The 19,815-nt window shown below is 38.3% G+C and overlaps 2 protein-coding genes across 2 annotated transcripts; both read left to right on the top strand.

Moving 5' to 3' along the window:
* Window positions 1–3,664: 3,664 nt before the first annotated feature.
* LOC117501525 (THAP domain-containing protein 2-like) lies at window positions 3,665–7,358 on the top strand. The gene is made up of 5 exons (XM_034160416.1): window positions 3,665–3,799; window positions 3,881–4,076; window positions 4,213–4,326; window positions 5,527–5,734; window positions 7,354–7,358. The coding sequence occupies exons 1-5, from the start codon at window positions 3,729–3,731 to the stop codon at window positions 7,356–7,358; spliced, it is 594 nt and encodes a 197-aa protein (XP_034016307.1). The 5' UTR covers window positions 3,665–3,728.
* Window positions 7,359–7,816: 458 nt separating this feature from the next.
* LOC117502503 (glutathione S-transferase A-like) lies at window positions 7,817–10,949 on the top strand. The gene is made up of 6 exons (XM_034161565.1): window positions 7,817–8,037; window positions 9,118–9,183; window positions 9,280–9,385; window positions 10,235–10,359; window positions 10,447–10,535; window positions 10,743–10,949. Exons 1-6 carry the CDS (start codon window positions 7,870–7,872, stop codon window positions 10,873–10,875), a joined length of 687 nt encoding a protein of 228 aa, XP_034017456.1. The 5' UTR covers window positions 7,817–7,869; the 3' UTR covers window positions 10,876–10,949.
* Window positions 10,950–19,815: the final 8,866 nt, after the last annotated feature.

Below are 19,815 nucleotides of genomic sequence, written 5' to 3'. Positions count from 1 at the left end.
CATCCTTGATTGCACATCTAACGGGGGATGTCTTTGTTGTGTTTACAGGAATGTGCCGTGACATAGCGTGATCTTTTATACTGATGTGAACAAATGAGAACGAGGCAACTTGTAGTCGAGCATCACCCACTGGGAGTAAATGAAGCATTTACATGTAATTCAGTCGTAATCGAGAAAAGGACGAATGCACGCACAAATGGAGAGCAGGTATATGGCCCAAAAGTTCATCGGGTGGGAAATCCCAGTATATGATTTTGCAGTAAATTGGACAAAGTTCTGTAGTGTAGAAAGAAAAACATGACAGACACACAGACAAGAGTGTAATTCTTTCTACACACACACATACATATATACAGTGTTTTTTTTTTTAAATGAGTTAAAACTCAAAATCCTTAAAATAACTTTTGTTTCCATACGCGCAAACGTATTGTGAACACTGCACATTCTATTCCAAATCACAACATGAAGAAAAATTGATTAAATTTGTTATTACTTTACATAACATACATATTGGAACACAGTAAAGTTAGAAAATTATATAACTAAAAGGTGCTAGTTACCTACTCATGGCCCACTTTTAGTTTACGGAAGTACACATACCCAACAGACTTTAATGATTTTCCAGTGTGATCAGGATTTGACCCAAGGATCTGTTGGTTACAAGCCCACCGCTGTAACCCCCAGACCACGAAGTCCAAGTTTGCAGCAATTTTGTGTTACTTGATGACACTTGCTAGCTACAAGTAGAAGCCACTACAAGTTGTCAGTTTACCCAAGTATACTTACTCTTTCTTGTATGCTATCAGTATAAACCAAGTATACTTAGACTTTCCTCTATACTTGTTAGTGTACATTGAGTATACTGAGGTTTTTCTCTGTCAGTATATGGAAGTGATACTGAGATTTTTCTCTATTTTTGTCAGTATACCTCAAGTATACTGAGATTTTTCTTTATACTGTATATGTCAGTATACGCCAATTATACTGATATTTTTCTGTGTATTTGTCAGTATATGCTAAGTATACTGAGTTTTTTCTGTGTATTTGTCCATATACCCCAAGCATATTGAGTTTTTCCTGTATTTGTTAGCATAAACCAAGTATACTGAAATTTTCTACATATTTGTCAGTATATGCTCAGTATACTTTGATGTTTTGATATACTTCTCAGCAAAAACTATGTGTACTTTATGTATATGTCTGATAAGTAAACTGAAAGTATACTCCCTTATTTTTAGTTTCAAATCAGTATACTGCTAGTAAACTTGGATAAACTTTAAGCATCAGTCATTTGATTGGCTTTAATGCCAACTTGACTTAATGTTTTAACTCAGCCATAATTCCACAATCTGGCTCTGCGTCAAACTGTGGATTTTTTTTTCTCTAGATGGCAAAACAAATCTTTCTGAAGACGAAAAGCTTCTGACAATCTGAAGTCTACGAAACACATACGGACTAAACATCTTTCTTCTTCTTTGATTGCATGGCTGCTAATTGTTGTTTTTTTAACACAATAAAGCTGACATTTTTAAAGGATTTTACTCTTCTATTTTCTGCAGATAAATGAAGCTTTCTGAAACAGACTCCACGTTTCAGTCATTGAGTTCAGTAGTCACGTTGACGTTTTCGAACAGTCTATAGCGGCACCTGCTGGACAAACGGGAGAAGCACGTTAGACCGTTCCGTGACGGATTTTTTTTTTTTTTTTGTTTTGTTGTTAAAGCGCATGAATTATCAAATAATGTTTATTTGCATATATGGATGTAAATTACTGCATTTATTTATGAATATAAATTTATGCATTTATAAACTATAATATATATATATATATATATATATATATATATATATATGTATATATATATATATATATATATATATATATATATATGTATATATATATATATATATATATATATATATATATATATATATATATGTAGTTAGGCGCAAATACACGTAAATTGTGGGCGCCGCGGTCACATGTCTCGCATCACAGTCAGGCGATTAAGGCAAAATAAATCAATCATCGATCTATTTATTGCTTTATTTATTGGTATATATGCCTCGACAGTTTTATATGAACCGTATGATCAGCAACGTAGAAAAATATAATCTTTTGAAGAAGTTTAAGCTTGCACTGCAAACTAACGCAGGCTTTCGCTGGTGTTATCGATGATCGATGCCTTAACCCCGCTGCGTCACGTCACCGTCTCTTCCACGCGGAAATAGTTAACGCCAGGCGCCATTTTATGTAGGTAAGCGACTGTCATTTCACTATCAAGAAATTTTTATTTTTATTTTTTACTGACTGTTCAAACTCTGTGACTTAACATATAAGAAGCCGCCGGTGTTAAACTGATGGGGTGAAACCCCCAAAATGCCCCATAGAACCTAAAGCTGTGTTACTTTGTTTACCCTAAAACCATTGATCACTTTGTCACCACTGTTCCTGTTATTTAATAACATTTTATTTTGTTTTACTTGACAGAAATTAAATCACATAAAACAGACATTTGTCTGTCATGCCAGGAGCTGTTGGTTCTAACACAACTTGAGACGTGCATGTTGCTTTACAAACATTTTGCACAATATATATGCAAAACACTTTTAAAAGTTCTACATATATATTTTAAAAGTTCTTTAAAATAAACAATTTACTGTTGAAATGTATCAAATCTAAATATCTATTTAAATAATTTAAATTTAGATTACAGTACTGAGCAAATGTTTTAGGCACATTTAAAGGAGTCATATTATCCAATGTTCCAGCAAGTAAAAATAAATATATTATGGACATTGAGGTGATGAAACTTTTTTTTTTTTTTTTTTTTTAAAAAGCTGTTTCAGAGCTGTTAAAAACAAACAAACAAACATGTTACCTGTTTCTTTAACAACAAAGGAGCTGTTGCTGGCCACACCATCTCTATCGGCATCATGCCTACAAACTATCACTGCATTCAGAACCCTCTGAAACTCAGAATGAGCCGACCTGAATAAAAACCTATTTCAAGAAAAAGTGCGTACCTCTGACACAAATGGATCAACTAGCCTTCACAGAAGAGCGAGGCTAACGGTATCTTTTGGCCTAAATGAAATCATCAAAGATGTTTTTGCTGATGTGTGGTACTGGAAACTTAATTAACTGTAGATAGAATGTGAACATATAACATATAGCATTAATGTCTTGTTTAAAATGCCTTGTAAAGATGCATTTTCAACATTAGCAAGAATGATGACGAGTCGCAAACGCAACTGCCGTGGCTGTGACATCAACGCAGACATCTCGGGTTGCTCAATTTCCTCATGAGTTTCTTGAGTGGAAATCCCAGCCCAACGGAACATTCATGGCATTTTCCCCTGAGCTAGAGGTTGGAATCTCTGACCTTATGAGGGTTCTGTATCCAGCATATGCACTGTTGACACTTTAGTGGCTTTGTCGCTAGATGTAGCGACTTTTCAACCTTCCCTAGCGACTAAAATTCCTACCTCATGACTAGAGACAAATCTGTTGCCTATTATTCGACAGAAACCAGTCAGATTGTAGTTTGTTGACTATAATAAACTTACAAAAATAGCAACCAAATAAACAATTAGAAGCAATAAAATTACTGCTATATAGTAATTATTTTATTTTATTGCTACTGTTTTAATTCGCAGCAAAGGATCCTGCTTCATCAGACTTGATTTCAAACATGTGACACCGCGAGCCATCTACCAGACTCAACATGCCGACAGAATGTGCCCATGCAACTTGTAAGAATGTCGTAGGTAAAGGAAACGGACTATCATTTCACAGGTATGGAATTTAATATATAGTCAATGAATATATATTAGTTGGCCGGCATACTTACAGTACAGTACTTATCCATTCAAACAGGTTTCCTAATGATAAGGACAGAGCTGCTCGTTGGACGTACCTGATGCGACGAAACAAAGAGTGGAAACCAAAGTCATTTGACCGTGTTTGTAGCGTTCACTTCAAACATGAAGATTTTGACCTGACAGGGCAGACGGTTCGATTACGTGATGGCGTTGAACCATCGGTTTTTGACCTACCACCACATTTACAAAAGGTAGCTATCATGAATGTCAATAGTAATGCAAATATAAGAGCTGTAATTTAGATCTATGTTGCAGAAAAATTAAAAGCTGTTTGGTATCATAAACAAATGGTGAAACGAGTATTTAAAATTCTGTTAACTTTCTTAGGCATCAAGACCTCGACATACTAAAAACAGTCAAAAGAGGCCTGCGTCTCCAGAGGTATGTGGTCAGGCCTCCACAACGTCTTCAACTGGGGCAGTCGCTTCTATATCACAAAATGTAAGTTAACAAGTGCAACTGTAAGGGGTCCACCTGTTGAGGGCAATTCTGGTATTTTGGTTGCTAGGATACGTTATCCTTCTTAGCAACAGTCTTTATTAGCGTGCTGGGTTGTATGTGCAATAGACCGGTTGGGCATTCTGTTGGAAACACTTTATTTTTAAGACATACTTTTCTTGTTTTGCACAATTGAAACTACAAATGGCTAATCCAGTAATTTATCTTGGTGGTGTACATTTGTTGCATTGTTGTACCAACATCGACAATTACAACAGAAGCAGTTGACCAATATGAATGTTTTCACTGAATAGATGTTGGATTGTATGGCGCCATCTGCTGCACTTGACCCAAGCCACGTACCCCATCCATGATGTAAATGGGCTGCGCCAAGTGACACTAGCATAATGTCAAGAATATATGTACCATCCAGCTCCTGGCGGATGACGAACGGTTAAGGGTAGAGTAACAATTACAATGACTGGAAGTGAAATAGGGCGACAGCTGAGACCCAATCTACGTAGGTACTAGCACCGACCGAATAGCGACTTCCACTTCCTGTTACTCCACGCATGCTAACGGTAACAAACAAACAAACCAAGACTAATAAACAGGAAGACACAGTTGATACTGTGTGCTAAATCAGGATCATGCTGCAATGCATGAAATGGAATATTTCAAGCAATAAAAGAACAAAAATTTCTTGCCTTAGGAAGTGTAAAGAAACATTTTTATCACAAAATTGGATGAAAGTTAAGGCAAGTTGTTCTCTATGTAATTAATTGTTTTAAGAAGGTTTTTTTTGGGGGGGGGGGTGTTCTAATCATAACTGAGCTGTTTGTCCTGAGGGAAAAGTCAAACCCAAAAAACATGAAAAATGGTGCTTGTTGAAAAATGGCAGAGTTCCCCTTTAAGATTAGGAACATAAATCTGATCAATGTCATTTTTGAGTTTATTGGTACCGTTGGTGATGGAAGTCATTTAAGTTTATATTTTATTTCATTTGTTCTTATTTCTGCCCTCAGTTTGTTTCATTCTTAGCAAATTCCTAACTTGGTGAGGTTTCTTTTTTTTTTTAATCTCAGCACTAATTGTTGTCTTCAAACTAACACCATACATTTAACAATTTTTAGATTTCTGTGAAAATAGTATTGAAATTGTTGACTGTTGCATTTACTTACACCTGCAGAAATGCATTTACAGTTTCACAGTTATGCTGCTGCAGATGAAGTGTCTTTCAAGGACAAGTGGCTTCAAGCTGAGCGCAGAGCGGACGACTTGGAACAAAAACTACACAATGCAGTTAAAAGAGAAAAAAGATCCAGAACCAACATCGGCAGTTTAATAGAAGAGCTCAAGGAACACGGTCATTTAATACGAGACCTGCAGCAGCAACTTGAAGCTTATAAAGGTAAATCATGTACCTGTTATAAAATGAACATAAAAACCATAAAAGTGCCTCAATCACTCTCATTTTTACCTCTGCCATGTTTTCACCCCTGTTTGTTTGTCTGGTTGTTTACATCCTTTACAACAATTGGAAAAATCCCTATCTTTAACATTGAATGAATTTTCAAAAATTGAATGAAGATTGAATTTGAATGAATTCATAACTCTGTCAAAAAAGATTGAATTTCTTTCATATTTGAAAGCATTATGTAGAATGGGATCCTTTATCGACTGACAAAGTTTGAGACAGATTTGATTCAGATTACAGATTTTGTGACCATTAAAATTGAAAATTTAAAACTCCATTTAATATATATTTTACATTATATCTTAAACGTGCCCAAATCACTCTCATATTTGAAACTGAGGTACAGCCTGGCACTCACTATCACCTGACAAAGTTTGATCTGGATCTGATCCGGATTGTGGATTTTGTGGACATTTGAATTTAACATTGTTAACCCCATTTAATGTATTTTTTACATTATATCTTAAACAAACGTGCCCCAATCACTCTCATATTTGAATGTCAGGTGCAGACTGGCACTCACTATTGCCTGACAAAGTTTGATCTGGATCTGATCCAGATTGTAGATTTTGTGGACATTTGAATTTAATATTGAAAAACCCATTTGATGTACATTTTGCATTATATCTCAATCAAAAGCACCTCAATCACTTTTGTTCAATGAGGCCTTGTTGAATGGTATATAACGGCTAAAAGAGATCCTTGTCATTTGATATATTAATTTAGAAGCAACAGAAAAGGGACTTACATTTTGGTGTTCGTCACTGCTGCTTTGACAACACACCAACACAAACTTTAAATTGGAGTCCAAAATTGTTCTCGGTGAGCTTGGAAAAACAGTTAGATAGTTCAAAAATAATTTTGAAGATGTAGTCTATGATACTTCCAAAAAAGGCTTCATGTATTTCCTCAGTCCAGTGAAAAAAAATTGCATCAGAAATTTGTCCAGCTTTTCATCCTAACAGCTCTTCATGCCTCCAGACGGCTTATGGCGTAGTGGATTTGTGTGTGTGTGTGTGTGTGTGTGTGTGTGTGTGTGTGTGTGTGTGTGTGTGTGTGTGTGTGTGTGTGTGTGTGTGTGTGTGTGTGTGTGTGTGTGTGTGTGTGTGTGTGTGTTAGAAGAATTAGTACCGTCAATTAACTTGTTCAAATTGCCGTCCATCAACAAAACAAACTCTGCCATGTTTAGCTAAACACCGCCCCCACTAGTGCGTGCGTGCGCAGGGTTCACAGTGTGCAATGGTACAAAACATATGGAACCAAATTTGCATGGTGAACAGAATGAATAATCCATGCCATGTGACATACAAAGTACCGATCAAATGACAACGCCCCATTTAACCGTTATATAAAGTGGAGGTGTCAGAGAGGAGGATGCTGAGGAAACTGCTCAGCATCCTGAACCACACCTCCAACCCCCTGAATACCACACTGATGTCCTGTCAGAGCACCTTCAGCCGGAGACTGAGCCCACCGAGGTGCACCACAGTACGCCACAGGAGGACTTTCCTACCTGTGGCAATCAGATTGTAGAATTTTTCCCCCTTCTGCAGGATGAATTCAAAATGGAGAGTTATTCAGGTATTCAGAGATACGTATGTGCAATATTGTCAAACATCTTGTGCAAATGTGTTCCAGTCATTTTGCATAAATTGTTGTAAGTAAGACGCTTCAGCTGCCCCCTTGTTTGCACTCTGGGTCGCCACAGCAAATCTGAAGTCGATCTGCATGTTGATTATGGTATACGTTTTATGCCGGATTTGCATAAATTTTTGTACTTATTGTATTTTTTTTAAAGCATTCTTCACTGTTTACTGTTTGTGTACTCTGGCAAAATAATTTCCTTCAGGATAAATAAATTTGATTTGATTTTATCTTATTTTATGCGCCAGACTCCAGTCATACTCCACACCCGAACAGTTGGTGGCGCTAAAGCACCGTGTCGGTTTGCAAACTGCCAATAAGCTTGACAGAAGAAGAAGAGTTTTAAAAAAGTTTTGGACAAATCCTGTGTGTTTATTTTATTTTTTTGGACAGGCAGCAGTCAAAACTCCGACAGGTGTCAAACTATGGCCGAGGACATGAAGCTGCTGTGGGGCTCCGGCTCGCCTCCGTGCTGGCGGGCGATGATTGCTCTGCACGAGAAGAACCTGCAGGATTACAACCACACTCTGCTCTCCTTTGAGAAAATGGAGCACAAGTCGCAAGAAGTCCTCTCTTTAAACCCCAGGGGACAGGTAGGGGGGGACAAATGTCCTCTTATCAGCGTGCTCAAAGCAGCATGTTGTTGGCAAATTAGATGTTTTATTTGTTTCCCTCAGATTATTCTTCAGCTCTTCCCCTTGATTACATAAAGCCAAACTCCATTCAAAAAGTCACATTATTTTATGGTGTCCATCTTAATGTCTACGAACTAAACGTCTTAGCGTTTTACTGAAGGACGTCTACGACTCATACATGTCAATTGTTTCATTCGGCTTTTTTTGACTGTCTTTTCTGCTGCTAATTATTAACTTTTTTTTCCTGCAACTCATACACGTGCCTTTCACTAGGAAGAACGGAAGAGGGCAGTAAAGAGCAGCGTAAGCGCCGACTAACGTATTGTGTTTACAGGCCAAAAAAAAAAAAAACTATAATAATGTTTGGAAACTAAGCATGTGGAGATTAAAAACACTTTCCCCCGTATAATGTCTAATTTTTCCATTGTGTTTAGTTTAGTGATATCCCGGTGGGTTTTTTTTTATTTGATGCTGTACTGTAAAAAGTAATTGGATTCAACGAAAAGATTGATCAGTTTTGTTGGATAATTCTAGTCCTGCCCCCCATATATTCATAATGTATCTTCCACGCAATAAACTGGCTCAAATTCATTTTGTACTTACGAATTCGACCGCCGTTTCTGGAAGGGTGCTGCACGCCTCCAGCGACGGAGTCCCGCTTTAAACCTGATATCTCAGCTGCCAAGCAACCTTGCAAATTACTTTATCTTAAAAGAACTAGGGTTAGAATTAGGATAAGGGTAAGGTTATTTTTTTCTGAAATTCATAAAAAAGTTTGGAAGTTTCCACAATTCTTCCACATTTGCCACACTGGTTTGCTCACTTCCAGATGTCTTGCACAGCAGCAGAATTCCCTTCCTGCATGGAAATGCACTACTGATTGAACTGTGGTGCTTCTGTTTTTCTTTACATATGTCACCTCACTGATAAGTTACAGCTTAATGAACTGCCAGGAGCTTCAGTAAAAATAACAGGATGATAATGGCATGTTTAAACTACAAACAATTTTATTTAAATTGTACCCATTTTCTCTCTCAGCTTCCCACCTTCACACATGGAGACGTCATCGTCAATGAATCGTACGGCATCTGCTTCTACCTGGAGGTAAGAAATCAGTAAGCTCCGAAGTGTTCAGTGCAAAAAGCAGTTGGTGCACACGCCTCGGTGTTCCAAACTTCTTTTTTTTTTCTGTGACTGCAGAGCCGCTTCAAGTCACAGGGAAACCAGTTGATCCCAGACGGTCCAGCGGAACAGGCGCTGATGTACCAACGCATGTTTGAGGGCCTCACATTCTGCGAAAAACTCAGTAAGAGGTCTCCGCTCACTGGGGAGGCTTGACAGCATGCAACACTTGCGTTATGCACAATTTCTCCAATTGCAGCCACAAAACCCTGTAACTTCTTCAGGGCTGTGTAGGTGTTTTGGTGGCTTCCCTCACTACTCTGCTTCATGCATGGTTGCTCACTTTTTGAGAGCAGATTAACTATATGGTACCACATGGTTTGCATGAAGTCAGACATATTCAGTGACCTGGAAAATTTTCATGTGTTCATCCCCTGCAGAAAACTGGCTCTAAAAGTGATGATTTACTCCTTATACTAAAGGGTGAAATTACATATGCAAGTAAAGAATTCCCAAGAAAGTAAAGCCAGTAAACCAGTATTGATCGGTATGTCTGGTATTTATATTTGCAAACTGTTTTTCTTTTGATACTCTGTGTGCTTCTTACCCTGTGTGTTGCTATACAATGCTCCTGGAAACTCAACAACCCTGAGGAAGTCTATCCAAGGGATCAATAAAGTTCTGTCTAACCTAATCTCATTTAGGCTTTTTATATTTTTATTTATGTCATGCTCCTGCCACTGCGAGTTTAATGGACATCATTTTTAGAATTTTTAATTTTTTGTTATTTCAAAATTAAGACATATAATAGCTCAAGGCGCCTTATAAAGAATAATTAATTCATTCATTTTCTGTACCCGCTTATTCCTATTAAGAGTCACGGGTGAAGCAGGCGCAGATCCCAGCGGTCATTGAGCCGGAGGCGGGTTCACCCAGACAAGCCGCCACTCTGATAGAGAATAATAACAGCGCTTATTGAGACTCGGTGAATCAGCTCTGGTGATATCTTTGTAATCATCACCTCCATTTTTAGATGCCGTCATCTACTACGACTATGACTGGTTTGTCCCTGAAGCAGAAAGACAAAAATCCACTTTGAAGAGAAACTGGGACACACTAACAGCTGAGCTCAATCTGTGGGAGAGCTATCTGCAAAAGGTAGCCTACAGACACACAAACATGCCTTAAAATTCAGATACATCATTATTTTTGTCACACATCTTCTTTCCACTTCTGTGCTTTAAGTTGGGCTCACACTCCTACCTGGCAGGAGCAACCTTCACACTTGCAGATGTGACCGTTTTCCCCACGGTTGCTACTCTTTTCCGATTCGGGTAAGCGAGAGTGTCTGAAGTGACGCTCACAGAATAAAAAAGCTGATCATTTTTATGAAACTGAATTGGACCGATAATGACCCAGAAGTCGTCAAACACGCCAGAGCAACCTAATGGCGTGAAATCCACATCTGTATATTTGGCCAAACTTTAATTTGTGCAATGGTTTAACATTATGGTTAAGTGTCTCCTTCCTTTTTTCGGTAGGTTACCAGCAGAGCGTTATCCAAAACTGGCAGAGTACTACGCTCTGATGAAGGAGAGACCCAGCATCAAAGCCAGCTGGCCTCCTCACTGGTTAGAAAACCCCACCGGACAAGACAGCCTGAAAGATGTCTAAGATTCACATCTTACAGTCACATTAGCTGCTATGCTTTGGTTCTGATTATGAGAGTAATATGCGCGTGTGTGCGCGCGCGCATGCACACACAGCGGGTAAAATAAGTATTGAACACACTACCATTTTTTTTTTTCCACCAGATGTTTCTAACAATCCAAGTAATCAACAGATACAAAGTAACAAAAACAAATAAGCACAGAAATTAAGTTATGTGTAATATTGTGAAATGGCATAGGGAAAAAGTATTGAACACCATGAAGCTTCAAGATTCCTCCTGTTTGGAGAAACTAGTCAGATGTTATTTTTGGCCTATTCTTCCACACAGTCTGTAAATCTTGACGGTTCCATGGACCTCTTCTTCTGGGAACTCATTTTTCCATTCATCCTTCCTTCAATTATTTGAAGTTTTGCTGAAAAACAGCCTCACACCATGATGTTCCCACCTCCAAACTTCACTGTTGGTGTGGTGTTTTTGGGATGATGTGCAGTGCCATTTATGGCATACAAAGAGTTCAATTTTGGTCTCATCTGACCAGACTATATTTTCTAAGTATTTCACAGGCTTGTCTAAATGTTGTGTAGCAAACTTTAGGGAGCTTCAACATGCTTTTTCCTCAGCATTGGAGTCTTGTGTAGTGAGTGTGCATACAGGTCATAGTTTGTTGGGTGCATTACTTAATGTTTTCTTTGGAACAATTGCTAATTCCAGGTTTTTCTGAACTGGTGCTTGGCTCTTGGACAACTTTTCTAACAATTCAGTTCTCTGTCAGAAATCTTCTGAGGTGCACCTGGTTGTGACCAGTTTATGGTGAAATGATGTCCTGTCCACTCCTGGATTATGGCCCCAACAGTGCTCACTGGAACATTCACAATTTTAGAAATCCTTCTGTAACAGATGCCATTGGTATGTTTTGCAACAAGGTTGTGAAGTTCCTAAGAGAGCTCTTCGCTTTTACCCATCGTGAGATGTTTCTTGTGTGACACCTTTGTAATGAGACACTCCTTATAGGCCAGGGGTCTTCAACTCCAGTCCTCGAGGGCCGTGTCCTGCAACTTTTAGATGTGTCACTGCTTCAACACACCGGAGTCAATTAATGAGGTCATTAGCAGCACTCTGGAGAACTTGACTGCATACTGAGGAGGTAATTCAGCCATTTGATTCAGGTGTGTTGGACCAGGGACACATCTAAAAGGTGCAGGACACTGGCCCTCGAGAGTTGAAGACCACTGGTATAAGCCATCGGGTGGGACTGAACCAGTTGATATTAATTTGCACTGACAAGGGGCAGGACTGTTTTCTAATTACTGATAGACTTCAGCTGGTGTCTTGGCTTTTCATGTCTTTTTGCAGCTCTGTTTCTTCAGGTGTTCAGTACTTTTTGCCCTGTGCCATTTCACATTATTACACACAACCTGATTTATCAACATCTATGGTTTGATTTCTTTGTATGTGTGGATTACTTTGGTTGTTAATGTCATGTGGTGAAAATTTCATATCAGTAGCACCTTTTAGAAATATATTTACTGTGAAAAATGGGGATGTGCGGAAGGTTCCCGGTTCAAACCGCACTCCTGCCATATTTCTCCATGTAATGTGGAGTTGCGTCAAGAAGGGCATCTGGAGTAAAACCTGTGCCAGTTCAACATACAGATTCACCTCGGATCTGCTGTGGTGACCCCAAGTGAAAAACAAGGGAACAGCCAAAGGGACTTAACATTTAATGAACAGTATTTTGAAATTACAGCTGAATAAAGGTCAGTATTTCTTTCATTAGTAAAGGGAAAAAGCCAATTTATTATTGTTGTTGTTTTGACAAAATAGTGCTTTATGGTTGTCTTATGCTAAATTTGTTCTGATTTGTTTGCGCTTCAAGCTCATTCGTTATTTGAAATCCAATCCACTGCTTAATTTGAACTATTTGTAACCTTACGGTGAAACCAAGGATTCATCTGGGTTAATTTGAAATACTCTATTTTTAACATTAACAGATGTAGTCCAATAGAAAACTGTTGTTGGATTTAACACTAGCCACACACACACACACAAAAAAATGGATTTGGTGGTTGACTGGTCAAAATCATTAAATGTCTTCAGACTTTAATTGTTGTTTGGGTAATATATGCAAAGACTGGTGTGTACAGTATGTCTATATCAATCAGTCAAGTGTTAGATATCTAAAATGTGTAAAATTTAAAAAGAACTGGAGCAGCAAAATACAGACATTAGGGATGTCCCAGTCAAGTGTCTTTTTTTTTTTCTTTTTTTTTTTTTAACTCCCGATCTGGATCGCAATCATTTAATATTGAGTACCTGCTGATGAGTTCCAATCTGATACTTGTATTATCTAGATATTGCACAAAGTTCATTGTGGCGCATTAAAGTCACTCCAGTGTACATGCTTGACAATTTATTAGCTCTGCCATACATTAAGAAAAAAATTCTGCAATCCAAGCTGCTCTTTGATTATTTATTTTGGAAAAAAGTAAGTTTTTTTTTTTTTTTCTTTTTTTCTTCTAACATAGGTCATCTATTCTACGTTGGGCAGAATTGTAGTACTAAAACTAGTACACTCAGAGTAGTGATTGAACAATGTTTTAGTGGTAAATAAATTTTATTATGTACAAAGTCTTCAACAGTGGGCATTTTCTCAGGGGGGCTTTCTGTCACCTCATCCCTCTGGCTGCACAGTCTGTGTGAGTAGGAAGACTGACGAGAAGAAAAACGTGTATTTATGTGGGTCGTGCAACCTGACTGACCGGTAGAAAATTTTTATCAAATGCGCCATTGTGAGAAACAGACTTTCTGTGTATTTGGGGGTAAAAAGCAAAGCATAAACATTTTTAAAGCTCTGTTTTTCACTGCCTCGTCACCACGCTGTGAGACCACACATGTAGACCGTTTAGGTATTTGTATTTGGATGATAGCACATTGTAAATATGGTTTGTAAAATTGTCTGTGGGTGTGCTGCTGTTTTCCACTGTGTCACCATTTCAAACATGAGATGATATGCAATGTTGATTTATTTTAAAATAAAGCGTTCTGTGCTACAACACAAAAAATGCGGACGAACTGGTTGCCACATCACCACAGATATTTCAAAAATTTGGTGATGGGAATACCGTACTCATACGAGACGTCTTCCACCGGTGTTTCAGTGATACCACAACCTGGTAGGACACCTACACCGCTGTTGATGATCTATGTGAATAAAATACTTTCATATTTAAAGTGAAAGATAGTGTGAATGTGCTTTTAGAACATGTGCTGTGGATCTGTGGTGAATTCAACAGCACCACTCACTGTTTGCTCAACTGGCACTTTGCACATGAAACAAAGCAAGAAGAAATGCACATTGATTTGGTTACTTGGGTTAAAGTTGTTAAACAAAATCCATTAAAAAAAACTTGATCAGGCCAGACTGCTTCGATTAGATTGGGACATCCTTAGTTTTACACACACACACACACACACACTAGAGCTCCTGGTAAAAATTTGATGGGTGCTGCGTTAATAGTAAATGACCACCAGGTGGAGAAGATACTCCATTTCAAGAACCTTGAGTACATGCTGCTGTGGGACATGATGCAGACTTATTGGTAGAGTGTGTGTGTGTATGTACGAGGTCTGTCCAAAAAGTATCAGACCTTTTTATTTTTTTTCAAAAACCATATGGATTTGAATCGTGTGCTTGCATGAGCCAACCTTGAACCTTCATGCGCATGCGTGATTTTTTTCACGCCCGTCGGTTGCATCATTCGCCTGTGAGCAGGCTTTGTGTGAGCACTGGTCCACCCCTCTCGTTGGATTTTCATTGCGAGGTGGAACGATTTGGAGCTTTGCTGCATCAAATTTTTCCAGAAACTGTGAGAGACAGCCAGGTGGAATCCATTTGGAAGATTCAGACGGCTTTCGGTGACGATCCTATGGGCATCACACAGATTAAGGAGTGTTACAACCGGTTTAAAGACGGCGCACAATGGCGGAGGGTACGCCACGCTCTAAGCGGCCATCGACAGGCTGAAACGACCAGATCATTTCCAATGTGAACGCTGTGTTGATCCGGGACGTCGTCTGACTACCAGAGAAATTGCAGAAGAGGTGGACATCAGCACTTTTTCAGCACATTCCACTGTTACAGGAGATTTTGTAATGAAAGACGTGCGGAAGTTGGAAGTCTCACAGGACATGTTGTGACATGTCCAGCTCTTACACAATTCCTCGGATACTCACTCGACTGAAAAGCCACCGAAAGCCGTTTGAATCTTCCGAATGGTTTCCACCTGGCTGTCTCTCACAGTTTCTGGAAAAATTTGATTCAGCGGTGTTCCAATCGTTCAGACATTTTCCTCGAAATGAAAATCCAACGAGGGGGGAGGACCAGTGCTCACTCAAAGCCGACTCACAGGCGAATGACGCAACCGACAGGCGTGAAAAAACTCATGCATGCACACGAAGGTTCAAGGTTGGCTCATGCAAGCACACGTGATTCACATCCATAAGGTTTTTGAAAAAAATTAAAAGGTCTGATACTTTTTGGACAGACCTCGTGTATGTATATATATATATATATATATATATATATATATATATATATATATATATATATATATATATATATATATATATAAACCCCCCAATTCCAGTGATGTGTAAAATGTAAATAAAACAGAATACGATGTTTTACAAATCCTCTTCAACCTATATTCAAGTGAATACACCACAAAGACAAGATATTTAATGTTCAAACTAATAAACTTTATTGTTTTATGCAAATATTTGCTCATTTTGAAATAGATGCTTGCAACATGTTTCAAAAAAGTTGGGACAGTGGTATGTTTACTACTGTGTTACCTCACCTTTCCTTCTAACAACACTCAATAAGTGTTTGGGAACTGAGGACACTAATTGTTGAAGCTTTGTAGGTGGAATTCTTTCCTATTCTTACTTGATGTATGACTTCAGTTGTTCAACAGTCTAGGGTCTCTGTTGTCGTATTTTGTGCTTCATAATGCGCCACACATTTTCAATGGGCGACAGGTCTGGACTGCAGGCAGGCCAGTCTAGTATCCGCACTCTTTTCCTGTGAAGCCACGCTGTTGTAACACGTGCAGAATGTGGCTTGGCATTGTCTTGCTGAAATAAGCAGGGACGTCCCTGAAAAAGACATTGCTTTGATGGCAGCATGTGTTGCTCCAAAACCTGGATGTACTTTTCAGCATTGATGGTGCCATCACAGACGTGTAAGTTACCCATGTCATGGGCACTAACACACCCCCATACCATCACAGATGCTGGCTTTTGAACTTTGTGCTGGTAACAATCTGGATGGTCTTTTTCCTCTTTTGTCCGGAGGACACGACATCCATGATTTACAAAAACTATTTGAAACGTGGCCTCATCAGACCACAGCACACTTTTCCACTTTGCGTCTGTCCATTTCGAGAAGGCGGCGGCGTTTCTTGATGTTATTGATGTATGGCTTTCGCTCTGCATGGTAGAATTTTAACTTGCACTTGTAGATGTAGCAACGAACTGTGTTAACTGACAATGGTTTTCTGAAGTGTTCCTGAGCCCACGCGGTAAGATCATTCACACAATGATGTCAGTTTTAAATGAGGGATCAAAGGTCACAGGCTTTCAATGTTGGTTTTCAGCCTTGCCACTTACGTGTAGAAAGTTCTCCAGATTCTCTGAATCTTCTGATTCTTTTATGGACTGTAGATGATGGAATCCCTAAATTCCTTGCAATTCAATGTTGAGAAACATTGTTCTTAAACTAAGTGGTGATCCTCACCCCATCTTTGCTTGTGAACGGCTGAGCCTTTTGGGGATGCTCCTTTTATACCCAATCATGACACTCAACTGTTTCCAGTTACCCTGTTCACCTGTGAAATGTTCCAAACAGGTGTTCTTTGAGCATTCATCAACTTTCCCAGTCTTTTGTTGCCCCTGTCCCAGCTTTTTTGAAACGTGTTGCAGGCATCCATTTCAAAATGAGAAAATATTTGCACAAAAACAAAAAAGTCTATCAGTTTGAACAATAAATATCTTGTCTTTGTGGTGTATTCAATTGAACATAAGTTGAAGAGGATTTGCAAATCATAGTATTCTGGTTTTATTTACATTTCACACAATGTTGGAATTAGGGTTTTGTGTGTGTGTGTGTGTGTCTGTCTGTCTATCTATGGAAACATTTTATGGTTAACTATAAAATAAATCTGATGAACAACATATTTGCTGCTACCACTAATTTGTTCTTTTTATAGGCTGTGAAAACATAGTTTGTATATAGTAACAGTTTGAAACTGTAATCAGCAAATCAGATGACTTTATGTACTTGTAAAAAAAAAAAAATATATATATATATGTAGAAATATCTGTTTATAATTATCAGGCTAGCTCAGGTGACAGCTTTAAAAGGTTACTGACAAAAAGTGGTCAAAGATTATCTTAACTACTTTAACCCAAGGCACCATCTAAACAAGCATGCACAGGTTGCGTCAGGCTGCGTTCATGATTAACAGCTATAAAAGAAATGATAGAACAAGATATGGCTGTACTTCAGAGGTGCACAACAAAAACAAAAGTACACATGATTGGTTAAAATGGGAGGATATAGTGACACTAGCCACAAAAGAAACAATCATTTCATAATATACATATATCTCACTAACCCTTCAACACACAAAAGCCTTCTGTAAGTTGTGTATTTGGAGCTCCGTATTAATTAATCAGCACAACCAGCTGGTGTACGCGGTAGCTAATTGTGTATCATGGTGTTTGTGTTGCGGTGGCTGTTATTATACCCCTTAAAACGTAGGTCCTATATGGGAGAGGGATGATGGAGATGAAAAGTCTCGCGCAAAGACACAAGTAGCATAAATGGGAAATGAACCCTAGTCTACACATTGTTAACCCAACGCCTGTCCCACTAAGCTACCCACTCTGCTAAAAAAAAAAAAAAAAAAAAAATGAAATTTGAATTTTATATGAACACAAATACCTGAAAATGACATTCTGCTGAGAATGAAACTTGTTCTTGGATTCTAACCACTATATTAACCACTGTGCTACAGAATATCTGTCTCAATGAAGAAATCTCTTCCCTAAAGTATATTCACACAAATACATGGGTGTAGTCCCCATATATTTGTGTGAATCCTCACTTCTTTTATTAAACAGTTTAGCATTTCAATTGGTACTCAAGATATTTGTGTATGAATAGTTCCACCCTCAGAATAAAAGCTGCAGCTTCAAGAATCCAACTGCTCACATTTCAACAGAGCCAGTAAAATTTGCTTAGGGCCCAGTCCCACTGGCGTTTAGGAAGATTTGCATATGAATTTTGCACAAAATTGGTTCATATTCGCTAAACATCCGCAATATCCGTGAAACATGCTTGTATGAGTCAGCCGACATCTGCACACGTCCGCAAGTATCTGCAGAGGCACATTTTTCCGTTGCCAGGATTTTTGAGCTGCACAAAATTTGGGTTCCGGATGACATCCGCCTTACATACGCAATACATAATCTATGCGCTGTATATCCGCTGATATCCGCAATTTGACGGGGTATTGCGGCTTGGCAGCTGACTGGGACAGTGTGTAAACCGGAGATATAGCGTGCCTATCACGTCCACATCACAAACTAAAATAAGTTGTGGCGAATGCATACAGAGTGGCCACGAATAAAGCGTTTGTATTACGTCTGCTTTGCATCTGATTTGCGGACAATTTGCAAATGCATAACAAACAGAAATCGACATACCTGTAAGTCATTGCCAGTCCAGCTGTGGAGACGTACAGATGTAGTTATGGATCCCCAAAGACGTAGTGTGATAGTTGCTGCTTAAAGTTCGTGTTGGACTGTTAAGCACCAGTGGAACACCAAAATGAAGTCGCTTTTCTGTTTCTAAATTAATAAATATCAAATGACAAGGATGTATTTTAGCCATTATATAAAACAAATAATGAATGTTATTTTCATTCTTTCAATGGAACAAATATTTAATTTGGAAAAAGTTGGAATGTACCATTGAACTCATAAACATTCATTATTTGTATGATTAGACATGCTTTATTAGTCCGTCATGGGGAAATCTGCAGTGTCACAGCAGCAGTGATAATAGAGTTGTACAACAATAGTACAGTGTAAAATGTGCAAATAGAAGACAAAGACACACCTTCGGCATAGCAAATAAGAGGATGGCAAATACTATGTACACTGTAAGCAGGACACACAGGGTGGACAAGTCCAGTGTGTGTTCACTAAAACAAATTTAACATAAGTATTGTTCAGTTTGTTGAGTTTGAAGTAATATTCCTAAGTAAATATATACACTGTAAAACTCAATGAGTTAGTTGAACTCAAACCGTTTGAGAAACTGATTCCCTTAAACCATTTGAGTTTGCCAAATTAAATAATTTTCAAAAAATTAATTGTAAAAATTTTAGTAACTTAATTTACAGTTAATTAAACTTATGTAAATCTAGTATATGTTTTTCAATTAAAAAAAAGTGACAAATTTCTGCCTAAAAAATTTGCATTACTCGATTTTTTGATGCATTCTTTGGTTTATTTGTTGTCTCTGCATTTTGTTATGACTCCGCCCCATTCGCTCCCCTTGGGAAGCGAACTCATCTCCGGCATGGAAGTCGGACTCTCTACCCAGCAGGCTTTTAAAACCTAGGGCTTTTGTCTTGTGACCAGAGAATTCTTTTGAGCTGTTGGGAGTGAGATTTACTAACTACATATGCACAGTGACACCTGCTGACCTCCGTTACATAAACTCAATTAAAATGAGTGAATGGAATGCACTGGAAATACATCACCAACACTTAAATGCCCCAAAACTTTAAATCCACTTAAAGGAACTGAGTTATGACAATTCATTTTTGAGTTAGTTTAATTAATGGAAATGAGTGACTATAACTTTTTCA

The sequence above is a fragment of the Thalassophryne amazonica genome, chromosome 20 (assembly GCF_902500255.1).
Source record: "Thalassophryne amazonica chromosome 20, fThaAma1.1, whole genome shotgun sequence".
Classification (NCBI taxonomy): domain Eukaryota; kingdom Metazoa; phylum Chordata; class Actinopteri; order Batrachoidiformes; family Batrachoididae; genus Thalassophryne; species Thalassophryne amazonica.
Note: the sequence above shows the minus strand (reverse complement) of the source record. Positions and strands in the feature narration are given on the sequence as shown.

Bases quoted from the DNA above. Each gene is read 5' to 3' on its own strand.
- LOC117502503 (XM_034161565.1), top strand. From the start codon at position 7,870: ATGGCCGAGGACATGAAGCTGCTGTGGGGCTCCGGCTCGCCTCCGTGC. The intron at 9,184-9,279 runs GTAAGAAATCAG...CTGTGACTGCAG, and splicing joins GCATCTGCTTCTACCTGGAG to AGCCGCTTCAAGTCACAGGG. The intron at 9,386-10,234 runs GTAAGAGGTCTC...CTCCATTTTTAG, and splicing joins CACATTCTGCGAAAAACTCA to ATGCCGTCATCTACTACGAC.
- LOC117501525 (XM_034160416.1), top strand. From the start codon at position 3,729: ATGCCGACAGAATGTGCCCATGCAACTTGTAAGAATGTCGTAGGTAAA. The intron at 4,077-4,212 runs GTAGCTATCATG...TAACTTTCTTAG, and splicing joins TACCACCACATTTACAAAAG to GCATCAAGACCTCGACATAC. The intron at 4,327-5,526 runs GTAAGTTAACAA...ATGCATTTACAG, and splicing joins TCGCTTCTATATCACAAAAT to TTTCACAGTTATGCTGCTGC.